At 43.8% G+C, this 25,659-nt stretch overlaps 2 protein-coding genes across 11 annotated transcripts in view; both read right to left on the bottom strand.

Moving 5' to 3' along the window:
- naca (nascent polypeptide associated complex subunit alpha) overlaps window positions 1-25,659 on the bottom strand; it is a 36,452-nt gene that overhangs the window by 1,970 nt on the left and 8,823 nt on the right. The window contains exons 1-10 of one of the 10 annotated variants that reach the window (XM_067976512.1): window positions 20,932-21,036; window positions 19,071-19,142; window positions 16,600-16,776; window positions 11,830-11,928; window positions 9,989-10,033; window positions 4,973-5,224; window positions 3,552-3,637; window positions 1,559-1,636; window positions 817-963; window positions 20-148 (exon numbers count right to left, since the gene is read on the bottom strand). In XM_067976512.1, the coding sequence (XP_067832613.1) occupies window positions 20-148; window positions 817-963; window positions 1,559-1,636; window positions 3,552-3,637; window positions 4,973-5,224; window positions 9,989-10,033; window positions 11,830-11,928; window positions 16,600-16,776; window positions 19,071-19,140 (1,083 nt within the window). In that variant the 5' untranslated portion in view covers window positions 19,141-19,142; window positions 20,932-21,036. Of the gene's footprint in view, window positions 1-19; window positions 149-816; window positions 964-1,558; window positions 1,637-3,551; window positions 3,638-4,972; window positions 5,225-9,988; window positions 10,034-11,829; window positions 11,929-16,599; window positions 16,777-19,070; window positions 19,143-20,931; window positions 21,037-25,659 lie in introns of those variants that run through there. The other 9 variants (XM_067976517.1, XM_067976514.1, XM_067976513.1 and 6 more) reach the window with 9 other exon arrangements.
- Window positions 5,229-9,981, bottom strand: LOC137306871 (fibrous sheath CABYR-binding protein-like; the record flags this gene model as incomplete). Its single annotated transcript, XM_067976261.1, has 1 exon — window positions 5,229-9,981. A coding segment is annotated over exon 1 (4,716 nt), but the record flags the coding sequence as incomplete, so codon positions are not given.

Here is a 25,659-nt window from a genome sequence, read left to right as displayed (position 1 = left end):
TAATAGGATATAAACATACCTCTTCCTCTTCACTCTCCTCCTGTACAGTCGGAGTCTGTGTGTTTTCTTGGATGTTGGCAACAGATTCTCCCTGTACCTTGAATTTCTCTGCAGCAGCCAGTTGAGCTTGCTGAGATAGATCTTCAATCTAAGCAGATAAGCATAAACATTAAGTTACTTCCATTGCCTAAGAACCATCACTTTCTACCTATTGCTAATACCACTCTTTAAAAGCAATAGCTTTAGATAGGATAAGAGGATACAGAATCTCAACTTGAAAGACACCCGATTTATACACAAACTATTCTAGCAATTGCAAAGAATGAGTCTATTCTCACTTCTCACTACCCAATTTATACATGCAGCTATATGCATCCTGAAATTTGCTATACATCACATGCAGACCACCCACTTCAGGGATAGGGTTCATACCCACACTGAATTAGAGGCATAGAAATACAAACTAAACTGAGCCTTTCCATCTCTCTTGCTTATTGCCTAGCACTCCCCTCTCCAAACATCATGTGGCTGACTCAGGTCACCGCAACGGGACACAAGGAGCTTACTGCATCGGAAAAAAACAAAGGCTGCTGTAGAGCGGTCCATCAATAGTAACTGGGTAGCTTCATGGATTATTTCAGATTATATCACAATGTCAGCATGAGGAAGGGAGACAAAATTTGCCATGACTGCAATAAGCTTCAACAAGGACACAGCTTCACAAAAGGACCTTCACACTCATTAGTTTTGCTGGTGAGACACTCAAAAGTTAGATAAAAGCCCTAACAATTTTTAGACAGATTCACATTAGCTTACCTTAGCTTCACCAAAAACAATATAGGTATCTGATGCAGGGCTCTTGTAGACATCTGGTTTTGTGATGACAAACAGGATATTTTTTGATTTCCTTATCGTGACTCTGGTTACACCAGTAACCTGGCGAAGCCCCAGCTTTGACATTGCCTGCAAGGAAAACAAGGACTTTCAGGAAAGTTCTGAATTTTAACAGAACTTTGCTGTGAGGTTACTGTTCAGTTTTAAAAATCTAGCATGTTTGAATAGGGCAACAGTTGCAAATACAGATTTAGTTTAGTTGGAGGGCTTTGAGAGAACACTTCCGTTTCTCTTTCTTCACTCACCACCCCCCCCCCCCCCCCCCAAACAAAATTGACACCTAGGTACCCACAAACATTGCTCTGTAACCAGCTGAGATGCAAACAGGAGATAATTTTGGCTCTTCCCTCTCCCACCAGTACAGTCCAACATCATGAACCCAATGTTAGGAAATTGTAATAGCAAATCCATGCTCCAGCAAACCACCACCCTATTATAGACATACAACAATCCAGACTTTTAACACATGGGGTTAAGTAACTGCTCCAAACAGGAACCAAAAATAAACAAATTGCAAAACAATTACTTTCTTGTGATCAACCCATTATATCTTGCACAAAATGTAGAAGAGGCAAGTGTTTTAACTTTCCAGTAAACAGAGAGCATGAACAGCTTTACTCTTACACAAATTATAATACATTGCAAGTGAGAAACATTTACTCACTTTCCGTGCCTTCTTTTCACTTCTGCTCTGTTTTGCTTTGCTGACTGGTTCTTCATCTATTTCAGCTGCCGCTGCAAGCTTTGAAAGAAAAAAGGTAATTTAAATCAACCATGTACAGTAAGCAAATGCCCACAAAACAGACAAACTCCACTTTAAGCACATAACACAAGGGCACCTCTATGGCTGTAGATAAGTGCATGTGTAATGGTACGGAGCCATATAAACCAGAAGGGTCCCAGGTTTGACATGGGTCTGTGGAGTTAGCATTCATTTAAAGCAGCAGTAAAATGAAAGGTTCCTATCCTTGGACGCTATCTAGTGTTGGAAAAGGGAGTGTTGTCGACAGGATATGATTTGGCTATCCATGCTCCCAGTCAAAAATTCATCAGCACTATCTAAACACATGCGGCCTGGCATTCCCTCCTTGGGTGCAAGCCGCACCCGAAATTGCCCAATTTACCGCTGTAAAGTTATGCCCAAGTATTCCCCAATCTCATTAGAATATGCCCAGATTTAAAATGGGCATAAATCAATATAAATAATTGGAGCCAAAGGAAACATCAAACCCACACCAGTATATTTCTTCTTTGGATCTTAAATTTTAAGTGTCAATTCATTTAACCATCATTCATGCACATCAGGCACAGCGTGTTTAAGAAGCTGCAATTGGGGAAGCTTTTCAATTTTTAAAATGGGACTTGTACATAATGACATATTTAATGTGACTTATACTCGTGCCATAAAAATGCATGAAAAGAAACAGAAAACACAGCAGGTCTGAGGTTAGATTTTTTTTATTTTTTATAAAACGCTAAAAATTGCAATTAATAGACCAGAAAAACAACGGAAAATCTAGTGATGTTGAGACCCCCCCCTCCCCCCAACCCAAAAACAGGCACAGTTGGATGGTGCACTCATGAGTTGGGGGCGATCAGTTGTGTGAGCGGAGATTTGTTCAGACGGAGGGTTTGATGGACAGATATAAAAGTGTGGAGACTTAGGCATATTGTAGTTATGCGCCTAACATGCCCAAATTTCCACACTTTTCTAAGCCACGTAATTTGTTGACACCCAGATTACGAGGAACAAATGCAGAGGAAATTCCAGGCCATGATTTCCCAAGGAATCACACCTTCAGAACAATATACCACTTTCAAGAGAGGAATAGGTGAAATAATTTTCATTTTTATTCCACTCTCAAAACAAAACTTGCACAAATGGCTCAGAGGGAAATATACATAAGATACTTTTACACAGTAAACATTAGTGTAAAGATGCAGTCCTTAGCTACATTATTCAGCTCTTCCCCACCAAAAGTGATGCAAGCCAACATTCAAACTTAAATCCCACTATGTAGCACATTTGGCTGACATGCAGATCCCCTTTCATTTACAAAGAGACCAATATGAAAGCAGATAACTTACTCTCTGCAGGCAATGCCTGCATCTGTCTTTGTTGAATCCAAGCTGGAGTGCGAGCACTTCTGTTCTTTGAACATCTAGAGCCAGCATACATTGTGACTCACAGAATCAACTGGAAGTTGCGTTGCAGTCAGAAGTTACTGAAAACTTCTCAAAGCTCTCTTCTGACACTAAATATATCTGAAGGTGTTACTGCTGGAGCCGAGTGGATGAGAGTGGCAGCAAATAGTACGTGAATGGCCATGTGGAGCAAGTGAATTAGACATATTTGCCAGAATTGTATCATTCTCCCTCCCTCCTCCCCCCCCCAACTCCCAAAACAAATATTTAGTCCCAGCATTGTGAAATCTATATATTCAGGCCCACAGCCTGCTCTCACTGTCTAGGCACTCACATGAAGAATGGCCATTTGGGTGAGCCAGTGGAGGGCTGCTGGCAACCCAACCATATTCCAGTGTGAGTCAATGTCTTAAGAGGAAGTGAAGAGAGAACACAGATGTGTGCAATCAAAATAATATTTGAAGAACCGCACCTACACAATAGTGTTTATATTCACATATTTGCGGACACACCTGAGCGTGTTGTGTCGCTGACTGCGCTGTATCCTGTTCCTCCAGTTCTGGTACTGATTCATCGCTGTCCGATTCTGTCCCAGACCCTACAAAATGTCACATATTTAATACAGTACTCTGCACATTTTCTAGGTTTGTGGGATTATAAGTGAGTTTCAAAGGAAAGGTGATATTCATCTGGAAAAAAAAAGTGAGGACCACCACTTTATATTAGTTACCATAACCATGTTTAAACAGGCAGCCATGCTAAGGTGGAGAAAAGTATAAACTTGTGCATTAAAGCTTTAACCCTGTACAACAGTTTTATTTAAAAAAGGTGCAACTTTGACATTTTGATCTATTTCTATGAAGCTATGAGCAACAAACCTCAAAACCCAATGATACGTGGTAAAAAGCACCTTTGTGGCATGACAGAAACTTTTTACCTTCAATCTTTTGTAGACAAGGGGGAAAAAAATAGATCTGGAGATCACAATGCTGTCTACTGGTTAAGCTTTCACACCATGCAATAAAAGCTTTCAAGGTTAGCATGAATGTTCTTGGTACCAGACAACACGCCAACATATACAGGTGGTTTCAATTCTCCGGATTCATACCTGCAATGCTCATCCTGTGTGCAGAAAATAGGCAAACACAAAATTGCAAGACAATCTGGGTTTTAAAATATAAGCAAACTCTGAAGGACAAAATGACAGTTCAGAAGTTTGCCCCAAGGTTCGGGTATGAAGAATACACAACAGTCCTCATTAGAATTTTTTATATATATTAACAGAACCAGTGTGCTGCAAATATTCACAGGCTGAGGTACGCAGGCCAGTTTTAGCATGTGAGGCAAGATGTTAATACAGATTAGTGTACTACTAACCTAGTCAAAACCAGTTCACTCAAGTGTTAAGTCCCCGCTACTTGTGAAATAAATAGTGAAGAAACAAAGATGGACTCCACACTGCCATTAGTACACAAGCTCTAAACACCTTGTGGACACAGTTGAAATTTGTACATTATGCCTATTGACCTGTTCCAAAAGAGACAGCAATTCCTCAAACCAAGGTAGACTACCAAAGACAATTGATGCATTTGATAAATTGTAAGAGGACATGTAATATTTGGCATTGCTCATATTAGCTTTTTCAAGGAATTCTCAGCTACATACTTTACATAAAGTACAGATTTCAAACCACACAATTTTCCTGTCCAAAAGGACAGGCTAACTTTAAGCTGCTCTATTCATTCTGGAGGACATGACAAATATATTCCAATAAGTCACACTCCTCCACAGAGTCCAAGTGCTTCACTTAAAAGTTAGCCTCTCCTAAATATGAACTTGAATAGGACAAGCCTTTACTTCCCAAGTTTAATGCAGGTGCACAGCTCAACTAGGCAGGACACTACTACATGCACACCTCAACCAAACTAAATACCCTCATCATTCTGCTTCACCACAGGCTCCTTTCCAGTTGGAGCAGTCTTGGGAATTGCCTTCTCAATAACAGGTGGGGCAGGAGCTTCGCGGAGGGGAGTCTCGTCGACAGCAGAAATCAAAGACGGCATCTCATCATCATCATCATCAATTTGGGCAGCTGAAGATGATTCAGGGGATGGGGTAGTGAGTTGAACAGAGGCAGATGGAAGAGTGAGAGATGATGGAAATTCAGTGACAGGTGCTCTAGATTCTGAAGATAAAGAAAGTTTAGTGGATGAAGGCGTTTCATGAGGTGAATAATCAGCAATAGGCAGAGAGGAAGGCAGCTTGGTAGAAACGTGCAGGGGAGGCTGAAGCTGTGCATTAACAGAAGGGTCAAGAGATAGAAGCAAGTCAGTACTAGGAACAACTTGGTCAGATGAAGTAAGCTGAATGACAAGGGGATGTAGCTCTGAAGCAGGCAGGTCAGGAGACTGAAGTTGTTGAACAGGTGGGACTATAGTCAGTGTCTGCTCAATAGCAGGCATATCAGCACAGAGAGAGTCGAGGTGCATAGAAAAATCAACAAGAACTACAGGGGGAGTGGACAATTGTGACTCAACAGTTGCAGCAGTGGCTGAAGATAGTTCAGTAGTACACATAGGTACAACAACTTGTGGATCAGTTGCCAGAGGGGTAACAACTAGAGGGCCAGCTGATAAGTCATCCACTGCAACGATCAGAGGATTAGCTGACACTGGCGAGTCAGCGGTACCAATGGGGGCAATTGGAGGGCTGTCTGCTGAAAGCGGTCCATCAGTGGCACTGGCAGCAATGGGATCGGTGGACAAAGGTACAGTAGCTGTGACATCAGCCACAGTTTGAGGTAAAGACAGCCCAGAGAGAGCAACTGTGTCAGCAGGCAGAGACAGTGTGGCAATATTAGGGGCAGATAAGAGCAGACTATCAACAGCCATAGGATCATACGAAGGCTGCTTGTCGATAGTGAATGGAACAGCAGACAAAGTCAGCTGATCAACTACAATGGCAGCAGAGTCAACAAGTGAATGTACATTAGTGTCAGTAATACAGTCAAATGAAGACAGTCCGTCAGATGCATCAGCAACCGCCTCGGCGGGCTGATCAGTGACGACGGCAACCGCCTCGGCGGGCTGATCAGTGACGACGGCAACCGCCTCGGCGGGCTGATCAGTGACGACGGCAACCGCCTCGGCGGGCTGATCAGTGACGACGGCAACCGCCTCGGCGGGCTGATCAGTGACGACGGCAACCGCCTCGGCGGGCTGATCAGTGACGACGGCAACCGCCTCGGCGGGCTGATCAGTGACGACGGCAACCGCCTCGGCGGGCTGATCAGTGACGACGGCAACCGCCTCGGCGGGCTGATCAGTGACGACGGCAACCGCCTCGGCGGGCTGATCAGTGACGACGGCAACCGCCTCGGCGGGCTGATCAGTGACGACGGCAACCGCCTCGGCGGGCTGATCAGTGACGACGGCAACCGCCTCGGCGGGCTGATCAGTGACGACGGCAACCGCCTCGGCGGGCTGATCAGTGACGACGGCAACCGCCTCGGCGGGCTGATCAGTGACGACGGCAACCGCCTCGGCGGGCTGATCAGTGACGACGGCAACCGCCTCGGCGGGCTGATCAGTGACGACGGCAACCGCCTCGGCGGGCTGATCAGTGACGACGGCAACCGCCTCGGCGGGCTGATCAGTGACGACGGCAACCGCCTCGGCGGCATGATCAGTGACGACGGCAACCGCCTCGGCGGCATGATCAGTGACGTCGGCAACCGCCTCGGCGGCATGATCAGTGACGTCGGCAACCGCCTCGGCGGCATGATCAGTGACGTCGGCAACCGCCTCGGCGGCATGATCAGTGACGTCGGCAACCGCCTCGGCGGCATGATCAGTGACGTCGGCAACCGCCTCGGCGGCATGATCAGTGACGTCGGCAACCGCCTCGGCGGCATGATCAGTGACGTCGGCAACCGCCTCGGCGGCATGATCAGTGACGTCGGCAACCGCCTCGGCGGCATGATCAGTGACGTCGGCAACCGCCTCGGCGGCATGATCAGTGACGTCGGCAACCGCCTCGGCGGCATGATCAGTGACGTCGGCAACCGCCTCGGCGGCATGATCAGTGACGTCGGCAACCGCCTCGGCGGCATGATCAGTGACGTCGGCAACCGCCTCGGCGGCATGATCAGTGACGTCGGCAACCGCCTCGGCGGCATGATCAGTGACGTCGGCAACCGCCTCGGCGGCATGATCAGTGACGTCGGCAACCGCCTCGGCGGCATGATCAGTGACGTCGGCAACCGCCTCGGCGGCATGATCAGTGACGTCGGCAACCGCCTCGGCGGGTTGATCAGTGACGTCGGCAACCGCCTCGGCGGGATGATCAGTGACGTCGGCAACCGCCTCGGCGGGATGATCAGTGACGTCGGCAACCGCCTCGGCGGGATGATCAGTAACGTCGGCAACCGCCTCGGCGGGATGATCAGTAACGTCGGCAACCGCCTCGGCGGGATGATCAGTAACGTCGGCAACCGCCTCGGCGGGATGATCAGTAACGTCGGCAACCGCCTCGGCGGGATGATCAGTAACGTCGGCAACCGCCTCGGCGGGATGATCAGTAACGCCGGCAACCGCCTCGGCGGGATGATCAGTAACGTCGGCAACCGCCTCGGCGGGATGATCAGTAACGCCGGCAACCGCCTCGGCGGGATGATCAGTAACGCCGGCAACCGCCTCGGCTGGATGATCAGTAACGCCGGCAACCGCCTCGGCTGGATGATCAGTAACGCCGGCAACCGCCTCGGCTGGATGATCAGTAACGTCGGCAACCGCCTCGGCTGGATGATCAGTAACGTCGGCAGCGGGCGAAGGGGGCTGATCAGTCACGTCGGCAACCGCCTCAGCGGGCTGATCAGTAACGCCGGCAACCGCCTCAGCGGGCTGATCAGTAACGCCGGCAACCGCCTCAGCGGGCTGATCAGTAACGCCGGCAACCGCCTCAGCGGGCTGATCAGTAACGCCGGCAACCGCCTCAGCGGGCTGATCAGTAACGCCGGCAACCGCCTCAGCGGGCTGATCAGTAACGCCGGCAACCGCCTCAGCGGGCTGATCAGTAACGCCGGCAACCGCCTCAGCGGGCTGATCAGTAACGCCGGCAACCGCCTCAGCGGGCGAAGGGGGCTGATCAGTAACGTCGGCAACCGCCTCAGCGGGCGAAGGGGGCTGATCAGTAACGTCGGCAACCGCCCCAGCGGGCTGATCAGTAACGTCGGCAACCGCCCCAGTGGGCGAAGGGGGCTGATCAGCAATGTCGGCGGCAACCGCCTCAGCGGGCTGATCAGCAACGTCGGCGGCAGCGGGCGAAGGGGGCTGATCAGCCACGTCGGCGGCAACCGCCTCAGCGGGCTGATCAGCAACGTCGGCGGCAACCGCCTCAGCGGGCTGATCAGCAACGTCGGCGGCAACCGCCTCAGCGGGCTGATCAGCAACGTCGGCGGCAACCGCCTCAGCGGGCTGATCAGCAACATCGGCGGCAACCGCCTCAGCGGGCTGATCAGCAACATCGGCGGCAACCGCCTCAGCGGGCTGATCAGCAACATCGGCGGCAACCGCCTCAGCGGGCTGATCAGCAACATCGGCGGCAACCGCCTCAGCGGGCTGATCAGCAACATCGGCGGCAACCGCCTCAGCGGGCTGATCAGCAACATCGGCGGCAACCGCCTCAGCGGGCTGATCAGCAACATCGGCGGCAACCGCCTCAGCGGGCGAAGGGTCTATGGCTGCAGTAATACTGTCAGGTAAAGACAGTCCATCAGGAGCAGCAATAGCATCATTGGGCAGAGGTGCAGTGGCAGTAGTTTCAGCAACTATATCAGCCAAAATCTTAATGTCCACAGCAGAGGCAACTAGGGGATCACTGGATGAAGGCAGTTGAAAGGCAGGGGCAGCAACCACAGCACTGGTAGCAATACTGTCACATGGAGAAAATCCAGAGTTGGTAGTAACAGAGTCAGCAGATAAAGGAAGCCCATCGTCAGCAAAAACAGGGTCAGCGGATGAAGGCAGCTGACAAATAGTGGCAGTAACTGAGTTAGTAGACAAAGCCACAACAGAAGTAACAGGGGCAAATGAAGGTGGACCATCAGCAGCAACAGTATTAGCAGGCAACAGCATGCTAGCAACAGTAATACTGTCTGAAGACAGCCCTCCTTGGATGGCAACTGTATCATTCAATGGCTGCCCATCATTGGTGGAGGAAACAAAAGTGTCAGTGAGTGAACACAGCTGATCAACAGCAACTGCAGCAGCAGAGGGCATGACAGTAGTAACAATACGGTCACAAGATAGAAGACCATCAGGGGTGACATCAGTATCCTTCACAGACCCAGGCAAAACAGCAGTTGACTCCAGATCAGCCCAATGCTGATTGTGCATCAAAAGGGCAGCTGGAGTGTCAGTGGGCAAGGGCAGCTGATCATTGGCAGGGCCATCAACTGCATCAGCTGAAGTTACACTCGTAGTAGCAGTGTAGGCAGGGATAGCAGTGGCAACAGTAATATGGTCAGATGGGGACAGTCTCAAGTCAGAATCTATTTCAGTGTTTGAAGATATAGCAGTAATACCATCAGATGGAGACAAATCAGACCTGGCAGCTACTGAGTCAGTGGGAAAAGCAGCAACCAGGTCAGGTGAAAGTACCCCATCAACAGCATCAGTACAGTCAGCAGATAAAGGTGGTTGATCAGTGGTGGAGCCAGCAGTAAGTGAAGAGGGCACCTCAGCAGAAACAGGGATAGGAGAAGATAGAGAGCACTCTAAAGGAGGCTGGACAATGGATAGCACAGAAGCAGACAGTAGGGATGGAGAATGATTGCTGATGGTGATTTGGGGAGATGGAAGCTGAAGATCAGGATCATGCAAGTCAGTAGCAGCCAAAAGCTCCATCTTATTGGCACTGTTGGGTTCATATTCAGCCTGTATGTACTCACTGGCTGAAGAAACCGATTCCTGCTCAGAACAGGTTTCAATAGTAGCTGTTGAAGATAACCAAAAAACCATCAATAGGAGCTTAAAGAGCATCAGTGTTGTCACTAGGATTTCAGTAAAGTATGATTGTGACATTTTCATAAAATGTCACAAACTACAAAAAAAATGCTCAGCGCAATTAGATTTAACCCCCCCCACCCACAAAAAAAACTGTAGCCCGAGTATCAAACATTTTGACTTGATAACTGATTAGAGGCTGCAAGGCCAGCATAAGCAATTGGAAAAAAGCAGAAACTAGCCCAGTAGAATGGCCTGCTCAAATTAACACTTTTTTGGGCAAACATCTAAGTGCTCCACTGTCTACAAGCCCATCACTGGAGGTGATAATTTTGAGAGACCAATTAAGGACACCACACAACAGTAAAGTGTATTGGTTTAGGTAAAATGTTCTTGGTGCATTGGTTCTAATATGCTAAATAAGCCTATTGCCAACACTGAGTATTAAAAAAAACAGAATAAGGACAGAAAGTTACAGAACTTGGAAAGACAAGAGGTAGAAAAAAGAAAAACATTCCCTCCCCCACACCAAAGTGTAAAATAAACTATGTTGGTCACCCAAACATTGTACTGAATGACCAGCATGGTATTAACCACCTGAAGCGCACAGGCATCACATTGAAGACACTTGGAATTTCTTGGTGGGATAAAGATTTCAAAATACTCATTTAATAGGTCCTATTTATGGATCTATATGCAAGAAACATGCAAATAGGTAGGACTGTCAATATGCAATCATGACTTTAAAAGCACTAAGTCAGATGCACAAATCACATTTCTATGTCCTCTAGTGTGGAATACAGATTTTAACATACAAACTAGTACCCCGATAAAAATTTCAGAACCAAGCTGTGCTAATGGTAAATTCAGCACATGGCATTACTGGAGCATACATACCAGGAACATTCCTGGTTTTGTCCTTGGACTGTGATCTCAGCCATGCCTGTATTGAGGCACAGTTGGTCTCCACACCCCCAGACTAGGGTTGGACAAGGGGGAAATGAGAGCGCAAGTTAGGACTCAATACTCCTGATGTTGCTCAGTGACCCCAGCTGGAAAGCATGTACACATGGATGTCAGAGGACAACTGGATCACACTTGGCTATGATGTCCTTCTGATCAAATAGCCAAGAGAACTGTCTTGGCGCATGACAAACAGCCACTTCAGATAGATCCTAGAGGACTACTAGCAACTGTATAACCATAACTTAGCATAAGCCACCACTTTCAGGGGAGAATTTTTTTTTTTAGAACCATGACTGCATATAAATCAACAGTGTAGTTATAGCTGAAATAAATTTGAATTTAAATTTTGTTTTTAAGTTAGTGTTTGAAGTGCTGGGAAAACAGAACATTTAATTTTGGCAGATCAGGAAGAAAACACATTAAATGCAGAGTAAAGTTCCCCCTACTTTGCCAAAATAATAGATCTCTCAACCCAAACTTCAGAAAAAGCACTCCTACTGTACTGGTATGAGTTTCAGTTCCCATACTAGCCTCTGAGTAAGATCACTAATCCACTTGAGAGTTTTATGCCATGTCTTGCACCAACACAATCAACTGGCCAAACCCATTTCACTTTAAGACCCACACAGCTGTCACAAGAAACCATAATCCCACCAGTCTGAGCTGGATCCAGGTGAAAAGACTGTGTAAACCCATGTCACTTGGCACTTCAAATGGAAGGGTTATAGCAGTTGAGAATACATAAGAACAAACAAGTTGTTAGCAGAACTGCAAGTCCCAGATCACTGTTAGTTTAAGATGTCATCCATTGTTAGTCTACCTGCAGTTTGAACAGACTTCTCAGGAGAAACGGGGGATACAGGTGCTTGGACTGCATCAGGCACAGCAGGAGCTTCTGAGGCAGGAGCACCAGCCCCAGCTAGAAAGTTGAGTGATAACATGAGTTACAGACAAACTTTAAAGCAAACCTACAGTCTAGATTAAACCCAGATACTTTTACACATACATATAGCTAACAGTTGAGAATTATACTAGTAAACCACCTCAAGAGAATCAGTTAATTACACATTTGCACTCAATTTCTACATGCGTGCGTTAGGCTTCTAAACATCCTTGACAATTTGTAGCATTTGCCAGGGCTTACCAATCTGTACCTATAAATCCAAATTTATGTAACCACATTTTGCACAGAGTATTAAAATACAAATAGGTCAATAGTAGCACCTAGTGGACTTCTAGGCAGTGTCAGTTCACATTCTAGTTTAGACCAGGGGTTTTCAAGATTTTCTCTGCAAATATCGACACTCCCAGGGATTTCATCCTAACTGCAAAAAGGCAGTGTCAGCTAGCCAAAGGAAAACAGTCCTGTCATTTCAGAAAACATTATACAACAGAAATATTGTACTAGTAAGTAAAATATAAAAAATCACATGACTTGACCACTAAGTGTCTAGGGACCAACTTGAAAACCCATGATCTAAACCAAACCACACTGGAAAGTTCTATCGTAGAATTGCCATTCGGTCCAACTGGTCTATGCCAGTGTTTATGGTCCACATGAGCATCCACCCTCCCTACTTCATCTAACCCTATCAGCATATCCTTCCATTCCCTTCATGTACTTGTCTAGATTCCCCTTAAATACATCTGCGCTATTCACCTTAACTACTCCACGTGGTAGTGAGTTCCACATTCTCACCACTCTGAGTAAAGAAGTTTCTCTTGAATTCCTCATCAGATTTATTAGTGACTCTTATTTTTATGACCCCTAGTTTAGGACTCCTCGACAATTGGAAATGTCCTCTACGGCTACCCTATCGATCAAACTCCTTCATAATTTTAAAGACCTCTATTAGGTCACCCCTCAGCCTTCTCTTTTCTAGAGAAAAGAACCCCAGCCTGTTCAATCTTTCCTGTCGGTTATAACCTTGGTTCTGGTATGATACTTGTAAATCTTTTTTGCATCTATACCATTATTGTATACCAGTTCACAAGGTATTGAATCAAATACTTTGCAATGGCAAAGTATTGCAACTCTTTGGGATGGTGGTTTAGGATGGGGAAGAAAGTCAAAAAAAATCAGACATTTCATTTCAGAGAACCTGCTCAATAGTCTCTACTCATTCTACCTTCTCTCCAACCTCCCTCCCCAAAAAGGGATGAATCGGTATTAATGAGCTATTTCTACTTCAATTGTAAGAGGTTCAAATATAATTAGAAGGTATGACCCAGTCTCAAAGACTGACAGGATCCATGGTCCCATTAACTTAAAACAGATACACACACTTGACTAAACAAAGCGAAAATAAATCCATGATGCACTTTAGTATAGACGCACTGCAAACAGAACGAAATGCAAGAGTAGAGTATTGTAAACCAGTTAATCATTTGGCTCAAAGCTATTTTGAGCCTAATCACAATGAGTGTCACAGGTTATAATTGAGTTTAAATTCACAAGCTTTCAGAGGCTTCCTCCTTCCTCAGGTAAATGTTTACCTGAGGAAGGAGGAAGCCTCCGAAAGCTTGTGAATTTAAAATAAAATTGCTGGACTATAACGGTGTTGTAAAATTGTTTACAATTGTCAACCCCAGTCCATCACCGGCATCTCCACATTATAATTGAGTTAGCAGCGATTCAACAAGGCACTGTCTACCAAAATGGAGGTCCAAAGGATAAACCTGCAAATTTCAAAAGTTGTTAGAACATTGGAAATACATAGTACACAGAAGCATGGAAACTTTTTGAAAGAGTTAATGTCTAGTAACAAGGCAATTTACAGACATGTTTAAACAGGAGCCAAGCGAGCCTATTTACTAAAAGGTATCTAGGGTCCAACTGAAAAAGGTTCTTCAGTTTTGTCTATGGTTCAGGCTCACTGCACACCCATTTTTGAAAGAAATGGAGAATCAAATGTCACGGAGGCATGATTGGAGGCAAAAACAATTTTAATCTACAGATGCAACAGGTTACCATTCATGAACAGGGCTGCATTATACAAACCGTGGCTTACAATGAAAGAATAAATATAAAAGTCAACAGGTACAATGTTCCAACATTAATCACCCTTTAGGTTTAACATTTTATCTAAAGTTCTTTTGACCGACATAAGAACCAGTGGCAAGACTGTCTCTGGTTAAGTAATAGAGTATCAAACACTTGTCCCAAAACATAAGCTATTCAGGAGCCTACACTTTCCATTGTTCAAGTTTTTCCTCCCATTCCTAAGCCGAGAATCTCTAATTCTTTCTCCCTCGCCCGTGAATGGTGCAATCTTTATATTATAAAATCCTAGGACCCTTAGTAGGGACTCAACAAAATAATACATTCTACATTAGCATTGAGCTGGTAACCTTTCAAAAAGCCAATATTTTGTCTCAGTTTTGTTCTGCAAATGCAATTTCAGTTTATAATTCAGCCAGCCAAGTAAATTAACCCTGATCCCTCATATATGGTATGTCTCAAATTACCACTTCACTAGTCACTTAAACCAGTTTCTTTATTAGCCAAACCTCATACAGGCAATTTACAAAGCACCATCCTTGGCCAACAAAGCCACCTCACTATCTGCTTTAAATATTTAATCATATCCAAGTTTCTCCATTAGCAACCAACTGTGAAATATTTCAGCTCTACAGAGGAGCAGCCATCACACGAGCAAAGTACCCAAACTCAGCAGGCAAATAAAATCAATATCAACTGTCAACTGTAGTGATTCACACTCTTACTACTACTTTCCCGAAAGTCAACTTAACTACATTATACCAGAGTACATTTATACAACAGCAAGCACTAATACCGAAAGCATCAAGTCACATTAGGGCATTGTTTTTCTTACAGCACAATACAACTTGAGAGTCAGCAAAGTTAAGACCAACTAGCAGAGATTGCTAAATAACCCTTCCCCAGACTACTAAATTAATCTGGCAGTTCAGTTTTACTCAATATATGTAATGAACAATGAAGACCTACAAACCATGATTAAATCTGAGCAAGATTTTATACCAACGTGTAGCATGTGGATGCATTAATGTACAACAATCACTGTATGCAGGTTTGAGCCCACAATTCGATCTTCATTTCTCCCACTCCAACTCCCAAATCCCAACTGAAACAGCAAAGGCCACATAGTTGCAGTAGTTTGGGACCATTCTTCCACTATTGAAAGATCCAAAGAACAAAAATTCAACCATTATCAACAGCTTGTGAGAAAAGCATTGTGTGAAATGTTCAATTACCTGCTGTTATGTGGAGTAATGTCTAACACTCAATTTTCCATTTCTGCTCTCTTGAAGGGGCTGACTGCTTGCTGTGCTACAGCTCCAGGCATCCCAAGTTCCAGCTCACTCGTGGAACTAGGTCGACACCCCAGTGCAGTACTGAGAATGCGCCAGAGAAACTGCCATTCAAAAATACAACACTAAAATTAGGGGTGTGCGTTCTTGGAGATGTTAATGATGCCGTGGAACTATACCAAAATTCCCCCTCAAGCACCAGCAAAAACGTAACGAGCCATACTGATGATTGCATTGCGCAAACTGGCTGCTGCATTTGCCTACATTCTAATGCTTTCACAGCAAAATATCATAGTGCTTTGGGAATCACAGGAGGTGGCGCTATTATTAATGCAAATTGTTTTTTTCCTCTGTCATACAGCTTGGTTTTCACAAATTGGCTGCCACATTTGTCTGCTCAGTGACTGGACTTCAAAGTAGTCTTTTGCATGCAAAGCACTTTGCGACAGCCCAAGAGAGAAGGCACGATATAAACTCAAGTGCTTTGTCTTGCATACATTAGTTTATTTTGCGCAAATTGGCTGCCGCATTTGCCTACATAAGCGACAGCACTTCAAAGTAGTTCATTGTGTGTGTAGCGCTTTGGAACATCCGGAGAGATGTGGCACCTCCTTCACGCAAGTTCGTTCTCTCTCACATACATTGTATTTCATATTGCGCAAATTGGTTGCCGCGTTTGCCCGAATAACAGTGATGACGCTTCAAAGTAGTTCTGAGCATGTGGGGTGCTTTAGGACATCCAGTGATATTGTGCTGTTCACTGTTTATTTTGCGCAAATTGGCTGCCACATTTTCTTACATTAACAGGGTGACTGCACTTCCACGTAGTTCATTGTACGTGTAGCGCTTTGGGATGCCCTTACATGAGAATGTGCTTTATAAATGCAAGTTCTTCTCTTTCCTATAGAATTATAGTTTATTAAGTCAGTGATACCTCAGCTGTAATAAAGATATGGACATAATTATCAATGGCATGCATCATATAGTATGTTATGGTGTGTGCCTCAAGGAAACTTGTAATAGCTCTTTCACCCACATTGAAAACTAACAACTCCACTGTGCCTGCACTACGCACAACAGACCTTTTACCACACCTTTACTGCTGCAGTATCTTCCACATAAAATACTTCAAATGGACTAGTTAAAAAGATGATAGTACAGCAGTATTGTTAATGTGGATTTTAGACAGCAGCTGCAAAACAATTTTTTTTTGTAGTTAGAACCTGGAAATAAAATCCGACTAGAGGTGGTTATGGTGACAAAACTACCATTTTAATGCTATGTGTCTACAACGCACCTGAAGGCTCCTGAGCAGCCTGAGACACTGCATTCTCAGTGGTGGCCTCAGTCTGGGAAGCTTCACTTGCCACCTCAGTAACAGCCGATTCTGTTGCGTCAGTAGCTGGAGTCATTTCGCTCGCAGTGCTTTCTCCCCCAGAGGCAGGAGAAGGGCTGACATCACTCTGTTCTTCTGCTGTAAAGGATTTGTACAGTACTACAAGCAGCCAATAAAAAGCCAAAACTGCCCAGGTGCGCAAGTCATCCTACCTTAGGGTTTGAATGCCCCATATGGCCCCCAAAAGGGAAAACCAATCTTGACACCAGATCACCACATGCATTAATGTGTTCCAGTTACAAGATGAAGGACAGTAAGATGGCCAGCTTCCACTGGATGTTCAGTGAATACTTTTCTAGAAGTCCAGCTGCCCCTTAAGTGGGTGTACAAAGTGTGAAAAACCCAAGAGAAAACCTGTTTTCCAAGCAGTCTTGCACCAATACCATCAATATATAGCAAAGGAAAAATGGGATGTTTACACTTGTACTTTTCTTGCTGTGGATTATGCTCATTTTACAGATTTTAGTGTGCTGCATAACCCCCATGCCAGTCCAAAGCCACTTATTTGAATTGTTAACCCATTTCAGAATGTAACAACAACAGCTTGATAGCCCTCGACAGCCAACTTGACAAGGCGGCTGATTTAAAGATTGTGTAAAAGTTGCATGTTTCCAACAATGACCACTCCAAATTTTATACTGGGAGAAGATATCCACAGGCATTCTAACTTTACACTAAATCAAAGTGTTGCTTAAAAACAAGCAACTCATTTCCCTCACTATGAAATTCAAGTGATCCATGTAGAAAACCCAAACCTATTAACTTTCACTGTATCGAACCACTTTACAGTGGCTACTAGTACTGTAATAGAATTTGTTTTTTTTTAAAAAATCAAGTACAAGTATAAATGGTCAACTTAACCATTTCAACCCCAAACAATTCCTCTTGTACAACTACTAATGCACGGCATTAGCAACTCTGTCCAATACCCACCGCTTACATTTCAGTGTAAGAGAATTTCAGAGTAGCATAAAGACTGCTTACAGCTCACCACAATTTCCACTACTTAATCCCAATGAAGTATCTTTCATGCACCAACAGTGTTCAAGGCTTGAACAGAATGCAACAGCTGCCATTTTGTAACAGTTCTGTGAGGAGCTGTATCTTAGTGCTCATGAATGTTCATTCAAGTATTATTCACAGCAAGGAGCAAGCAAGACATAAAACCACACTCCTTTTCGAAGACATGCTCCTCAATGTTAAGTACTGCAACAAAATGGACCAACACAACAGCCCTGCAGTGGTATTATACCTCAAATCTGTGTGGAAGAACAAAGAATCTGAATAAATCTGGGGATAAATCTTTCTGCAAAGAAGGAACTTAGTAGGAAAAAAAGGCCACACTTAATAACAAATTTAAGTTACAAGAAATTTGCTCCTTTAGCAAAAGCACCATTTGAAAATGTTCATGTGAAGACTATTTTACACTGAGTGTACTAACAGTACATCCTATTTTTTTTTAAAAAAAAGATTAATGTGCTACCAAGTCAGTATAAATAAAACATTTCGTCCATTTAAAATCCCACTCTCCCACCCAGGAAAAAGTTGGGTAGCTCCTGCATTGGTTTCGCCTATTCAATTTCCCACATAATACAGAGCAGTCAGATAACTCTCCAAAGCATTAAGACTGCCTCTGCCATTCAATTCCAATTCAAATACCACTGCAGTGCAAATGGCTACTTCACTCGTTCCCCTCCCTCAGGAACTTTGATCAGCCATGATCTCATTGAATGGCAGAACAGGCATAAGGAGCTAAATGGCCTTCTCCTCTTCCTATGTAACTGGCCCATCAGGCCACAAATCTCAATACACACCCTTGCAAAAGTCATCACTTTTTAAAAAGTACAGGCTCAGACATCTTGGAACCTTCTGATCATAACCACACCACTTGCTTTTGGTCAATGGATGCATGAGCACTTACCAATCTTTGCATTTTCCACAAATAAGATGCGATATAAACAAGGCTCACATTTTTGAGGTATAATACCAGTCTTACTGAACACTTAGCCACCTGAAACACACTTTTTGCATGTGCATGGGGGAAGAGAAGAGGAAGGAGAATGCAAATAGAATCTGGGAATGGACCGGATATGAAAAAACATGTGAACGACTGAACCTTAAATGTACTTAACATGGAGGTCACCAAATTCTCTGGACACTTGGAAGCCATAACGCGAGTCAATAAGCAGAGAAGTTAAGCTAAATCTTTAGGGATGACCTGAAGTTGACCCATGATGAATATATCAAGCCTTGATCACTGCTTATAGGGATCCAAATAAATGAGCCAAAAATAAACTGGCTTAGCACTGCACAAATAAAACCCATAAACAGGTAACAAGGATCCCTGTTGTGCAGTTGACATATATACAAACCTGTTTCAGCTTGGGGCTGCTGCATTTCTTGCTCTGTGGCAGGAACGGTTTCTGTGGCTTCACCAGGCATTTCTAGACAGAAAAATATCCATCAGTTAGCAGAAACTCATTTGCCATAATTAAGAGCCCCATATAAAGGATTATGTACCAGCACTGTTGCCAGGAATTTCTGGCTAGGCAAAAGTGCAATCTTCATACAGAAGCTTTGAGTCACACTTGCATTGTTCAAAACATGCAGACTTTGTTTGCTACAAAACTGGATTCAGAGGCACTCACTATTTCCAAAGGCTGTCAGCACCCCTTAGAATTAAGCCCATTATGAAATATATCAAAATCTAGCCAAATGAATGCTGGTGTATGAATCTCAAGATTAAGCCCAAATTTCATATCCTACCCAAAAACTGAACAGTCAAGGAGCGGAGAAATCATAACCTCATGAATTAAATGAAGATAGAAGTTAGAAAACATAACATGGTTCAGAGGAGCATTCCAAACAAAAGCAAAATACAGCAGTTGCTGGAAATCTGAAATAAAAACAGAAAATGCTGGAAACGCTCAGGTCAGGCAGCATATGTGGTGAGAAACAGTTACTGTTGCAGACCTGACCTGGAGTGTTTTCCAGCATTTTCTGTTTTAATTTCAAAGCATAATTCGGTCTGTTGCTCCTACTAACTCAGATCATTTAGCATCTTATGCTTGGGGCTGGCAGGAGAAGCAGAATCAATGTGTGAAGGAAGTGGCACTACACATGTGCTATACAGCAAGGAATATCAATGGAGTAGCAACAATTCTATTTTACTTTACTTGGAGCTGCAGGAATTTTTATTGGACATTAGATATATAGGACTAATTAATATATATATATATATATATATATATAGTTACACTTTCTACAACTTTTAATTTTAACAGGGACTGTTCTTACTTGTGAAGACAGCAAAAAGAACCAAAGGCCACTGCATCCCCAATACAGCATTCAAATCAAAAATGGATAGATTGAATATTTAGCCATGTAATGGCCATTGCTCCTTTACTGGAATTCAACTGCTACATACCATACTTCAAGAGTTAAATCATTATAGACTTTTTAAAAAAGTACTTTCTTCAACCACGGTTTTTGGTCCTTGCCAAAAGCACGTTATAAAAACAGATCTGTTGAGCTTAACAGGCAGGGGCACATTCTTACTGTTCGGTACTTAATTGTGACGGTAGTTTGCAGAAATAAAGACGCAATTGAAAAATCTAGAGGGAGCGTGTAGCTGCAGAGGCAATGTTCAGTAACACAAATTACCCTATAAGTCAGAATGGTACTGAACTAAAAGATAAATAAGTGAAAAGTTTCTTTATAAACTCACAAATAGTCTGAAGGAACGTCACATTTCAAGACAAGGAGAAAAAAAATAACAAACCACCAAAAAAAAGTTTAAAGACAATTTGTACATAGATAAACGGCTCCCTATTACAAACTAGGGCCCCCACACTACCTAAAGCTATGGTCGAAACAACTTTTCGTGGCCTACCTTGCCAGTCAAAAAAAATTAAACCATCTGAAAACAGATAACTCGCCAAATACATTCACGGCCTCAACCAGCACATACAAGCAAAAACCTCGACTCGTGGTTTTCCCCCCTCCCCTCCACCATTGAGCTGCTACTCCTGGGACACCACGAGATTGCTGCTGCCCCCTCCCTCTTCGCCCCACACATTTTATTTAGACCACTCCATTTTGTTAACACACTTTTACGAGTAAATTTTCACGATATCTGGAGCACGAAGTGTCCCTTCCCTGACAACGCAAAGTTTACGCCCATTGCCAACAGTTTAGTGAACGGATGGAAGTGGATTTTACTCGGACACTTACTGCCTCAGTTAGTCAAATCCAAGATGGCTGGAGAAAGAGGCAGGATTTCTTTCACAGAGATATTAAAAAGGTCGAGCTTTAGCTTCCGGGTCATTCTATAACCCCTTGATGTCCTGCCCCTGTCGCTTGCTGATTGGTTAAAATTCCAGCGAAGGACCATTTCCGGTTGATCCACTTGAATGTGGATCTTCCAGCTCATTGATAAGAGTCTCAAAGTTTTTTTTTACAGGAGATTATATCAATCTGCATTATTGATATCTGCCAGTGTTCACCGCACTACAGCATGTAAAATAAAACTGCACTGTGTCAAAGTAACCCAATTTTTTTTTTGGTCAGACAAGTATCTGATGTGCTGAAGCCCATCAGCGTGTTCAAGAGTTTTCAAACCAAATTATTGAGAAATTTACACTGGTACATGTTCTATTTGCAAGATTATAGAATGCACACTCTCTTCCCAAAGGGTCATACCCCACTTAAGCAAGTCTAAGGAGCTGAGGTAGAGACAGGCTGATAGAGTCTGGGCTTAGGGACCCCCAATACTGCTGGAGTTTAACTAGTTAAAAGCTGTGCAGCTTACCAGCACAGAGCACTGGTATACTTCTCACTGCTTATCCAGCCAGGACCACCTTGGTGGTGTGATGGGGCACTGATGTAGGGTTATCTGGAGCCAAGTGGGAAGAATCCCAGCTCCTATTGATAGATCTATCTCTCCAGGCTAACTAATCAATCATCAACAGTGCCCAGGGACTACAGACCTGGCAGGCTCAGGTATCAGACTTTTTGAGTCTGCCATCGAGGATTGACTTGGTTCTGAACTTCCAACACCAGTGGTGGAATCAAAGTAATCAGTGATCCAAGTCCAACCTACAAATAATGTCTCTATTTCTGTAGAATGGTGGCTGCATTCTCACCATATATCATTTACCAGGTGTTTGTAAGAGACATAGAATGATGGATCAGTGACTCATGTCCGTGCTAAAAAATTCTGTAATTTCTTCACAGTCGCGTAGTTTGCTTTTGAGCACATCTTAGAAGCGAGTTGCAAGGCAGTGTGGTGGAATACTGGGAAATGGTGCCACCCTCATTCTGGACTGGATGACCAAAAAAAGTAAAGAAGATAGAATTAGAAATACAGTAAATCATTGATTATGATAAATGGTTGTACACATGAGAATAAACATAATTTCAATGCTTTCTCTGCCAGTGAATCAACAATCACTGCCTTTCTTCGCATTTCCCTCCAGAATGTCTGTTCGCTCAGCCTACACGGCCACTATTGTACAGATATATTTGTCATTCTCATTCTCCACCAAAATGCAACATGAAACAGAGTGACAGATCTATGTCAATTCCTACAATGTCAGACAATGGATGGGAAACATGTGATAATAACAGGAATCAAAGATATTAAAAGGCTATTGTCAGGAATTTTTGGATTGCAAGAGAAGAAACTAGACCAGAGGGGGGGAAGGCACTCCTTCCCCATCTGGTGGTTTCACCACTTGAAGGTGCATCAGCTGAATGTATTTTTCTTCCCAGCTGGGTGTCTGGATGATATGCTACATAAAAGTAAGGATTCCTACTGGAGTGTGGGGGCTCACAGCATTACATCAGACCAACTGGAATTGGAGCTTCTGCTGGAGAATCACAGAACTCTTCAAGCACAGGCATGGAAAAGTTCCCACCTCAGATCATTACATCTATTGGATGGAGGAGGAGAATGATTGGTAGTGAGAGTCCTATAAGGGAAGAAAATCCTGACAGCCTGGTTGATCCAGGACACTAACTGCTGCCCTGGAAAATATTGGAGATCGAACCTTGGATCTTCCTCATCTGCATGGCTCAGTACCATATTGCACACTGAGTGATCAGACAAGTCAATGAAAAGTTTTCTTATATAAAACCAGCACTTCTTTTGCTGGTTGAGTGAAGCCTGGGATCAGTATTGAGTACAGGAACAAATGGTTGAATTCATCTTGAACTCAAGCCAATGAGCCTAAACAAGATGGCCTCCAGTTAATGTCTCATGGGGGCTTTTGTAAATAATTGATTTAGTATTAAGTTCTTCAGGCCACAAGCCCAGAGTCCATTTGATTTAAATGCTGAACTTCCCTTCTTATTAAGTATTTTAAAATTTCAGACCATCACTCTTACAGCAGCTCTTGACAGAAATACATTTTTAGATCAGGAGAAACCATCGTTAATTATTTTATGTTTTTGGATGATGAAGTTAGAAAGGTCCTATCTAACTGCTCCCTTGATGTCTTCACTGGGTAAGTTAACAAATAGCTATACAAACCAGGAAGGTTCCAGTCAACTCAGTTGAGGCAGCACTAGGAATGTTACAATTAGCCTCAGTGGCCCTAGGCTAGGGAGGGAATGACCAGTCAGAGCTCCCACTCCTGATCACAACCCAGCGACCCCGATTGGAAAGTGTACATGTGGACATTGTGAGGATAAGATTAGGGACAACTGAGATGTCCCCCACAATCAAATTGTCTGGTGACATTCACTGTCTAGGCTCAGAGATGAAGAATGGCCACTTGCACAAGGTATCAAAGGGTAATCAGTGCCGTTGGAACCAGAGCCCAGTGAGAGTCAGCACCTTAGGAGAGGAAGGGCAGAATATTGGCAAAAAAAATAGTAAAAATTATTGACTGTAGCTCAAAAATAGTATTGAATTTACAAGCTTTCACTTAATTGTATAATTTATCTGAAATATTCATCTAATGGCAGATTGCAGGAGTAAACAAAAAAACTTACAGCACAGAAGGAGACCATTCGGCCCATCGTGCCTGTGCCGGCTCTTTGAAAGAGCTATCCAATTAGTCCCACTCCCCCCATTCTTTCCTCATGGCCCTGCAAATTTTTCCTTTTCAAGTATACAGTTTATCCAATTCCCTTTTGAAACTTACTGTTGAATCTGCTTCCACCACCCTTTCAGGCAGTGCATTCTAGACTATTACAATTCACTGCGTAAAAAAAATTCTCCTCATCTCCCCTCTGGCTCTTTTGCCAATTATCTTAAACCTGTGTCCTCTGGTTACTGACCCTCCTGCCAGTGGAAATAGTTTCTCCTTATTTACTCTTTCAAAACTGTTCATAATTTTGAACACCTCTACTAAATCTCCCCTTAAGCTTCTCTGCTCTAAGAACAACCCCAGCTTCTCCAGTCTCTCCACATAACTGAAGTCCCTCATCCCTGGTAACATTCCAGTAAATCTCTTCTGTACCCTCTGCAAGGTTTCGACATTCTTCCTAAGGTGCAGTGCGCAGAATTGGACACAATAATCCAGCTGAGTCCTAACCAGTGATTTGTAAAGGTTTAGCATAACTTCCTTGCTTTTGTACTCTATGCCTCTATTTATAAAGCCAAGGATCCCGTATGCTTTTTTTAACAGCTTTCTCAACTTGTCCTAGCACCTTCAAAGATTTGTGTATGTGAACTCCTAGGTCTCTCTGTTCCTGAAGCCCCCTTTAAAAATGTACCATTTAGCATGTACCATGTACTATAGAGCACATTCTAAGCATTCGTGTTTTATTTCTCTCCACTTTCTCCCCATCTCTCCTGAAGGTGTTGACTCCTGCTGGGGTACACTCCCATGAGCACTGGCTGCTCTCCAGTACATTGTCCAAGTAGCCATTCTTTATACGTGAGCCGAGACAGTGAGAATCAGCAGGCTATTCAGCTGTGGAGGATATGAGAGCCGAGCCAATTAGTGCCAGTTTTGTGCTGTGGCCACACACACACTGGTAACTACCCACGTTTATTTCAGATAAGCTGTTTACAGCCAGCAGATGGAGAGAGAAGATTTTCATCCCATTAGTCTGGACTGGTTTTGAACCCAGGGGCCAGAGGGAAAGTGCAGTCTACTAACTCACTGATCACACAAGGATATCTAATGAGACAGTAATATACTCAATTGCTGGACTGAGAAATATATTTTAATATGTTTATGGTTAAATTACACACAGTTGTATTTGCAAAAGGCCTACATAGCCGCTATTGTACAAATGGATTTGTCATTCTCCATCGATTTGCAGCAAGAACAAGCAGTGACATTGTAAATTCCCATAATGTCAGCACTATAGATGGGCAAACACAATGTGTGGAAATCTGGATTGTCATCATTAGGAATCAAATGTATTAAAGGGCTATTGTAGTCAGGAATGTTTGCATTCCAAGACAGAACTTCCTGACAGAATTATCTGACAGGCGGTGGACTAGAAGATTGAATAGTTTAAAATTTGGGATATGTTAGCTGCTGGCATTGCTATTGGTAACATAGCTTGCTGTTAATGTGGGGGGGGGGGGATCAGCACCAATCTGAGCCTTATGTATAATAGCATTGATCCAACCTGGGCATGCTAGAAAAAGCAAAATCTTGCCTCATTGAGGGAAACAAGAGTCACTGCACCTGTTCTAATATTTACCTAAAAATGTATGTTTCCTGTCCAAATATTATGGTTGCTATGCACGCTGTTTTGCTGAAATCTGACAAAGGAGGGCTGATTTATGTATACAAAGAAGAATGGAACTGTAGACCTTAATGTAAACCTACACTTCACTGGAAGATCGCTAAGTAAATTTTGTTCCTTAATTCTTGTCCCTCCAAATGCCTCTTCACTTCTCCTGAAGGCACTATGGTGGATATGGTTCCATGGGCACCAACTGCCCATGGAACCATATCCATATCTCACCCAAATGGCCATTCTTCATGTGTGCAC

Source organism: Heptranchias perlo, chromosome X, assembly GCF_035084215.1.
Source record: "Heptranchias perlo isolate sHepPer1 chromosome X, sHepPer1.hap1, whole genome shotgun sequence".
Classification (NCBI taxonomy): Eukaryota; Metazoa; Chordata; class Chondrichthyes; order Hexanchiformes; family Hexanchidae; genus Heptranchias; species Heptranchias perlo.
Note: the sequence above shows the minus strand (reverse complement) of the source record. Positions and strands in the feature narration are given on the sequence as shown.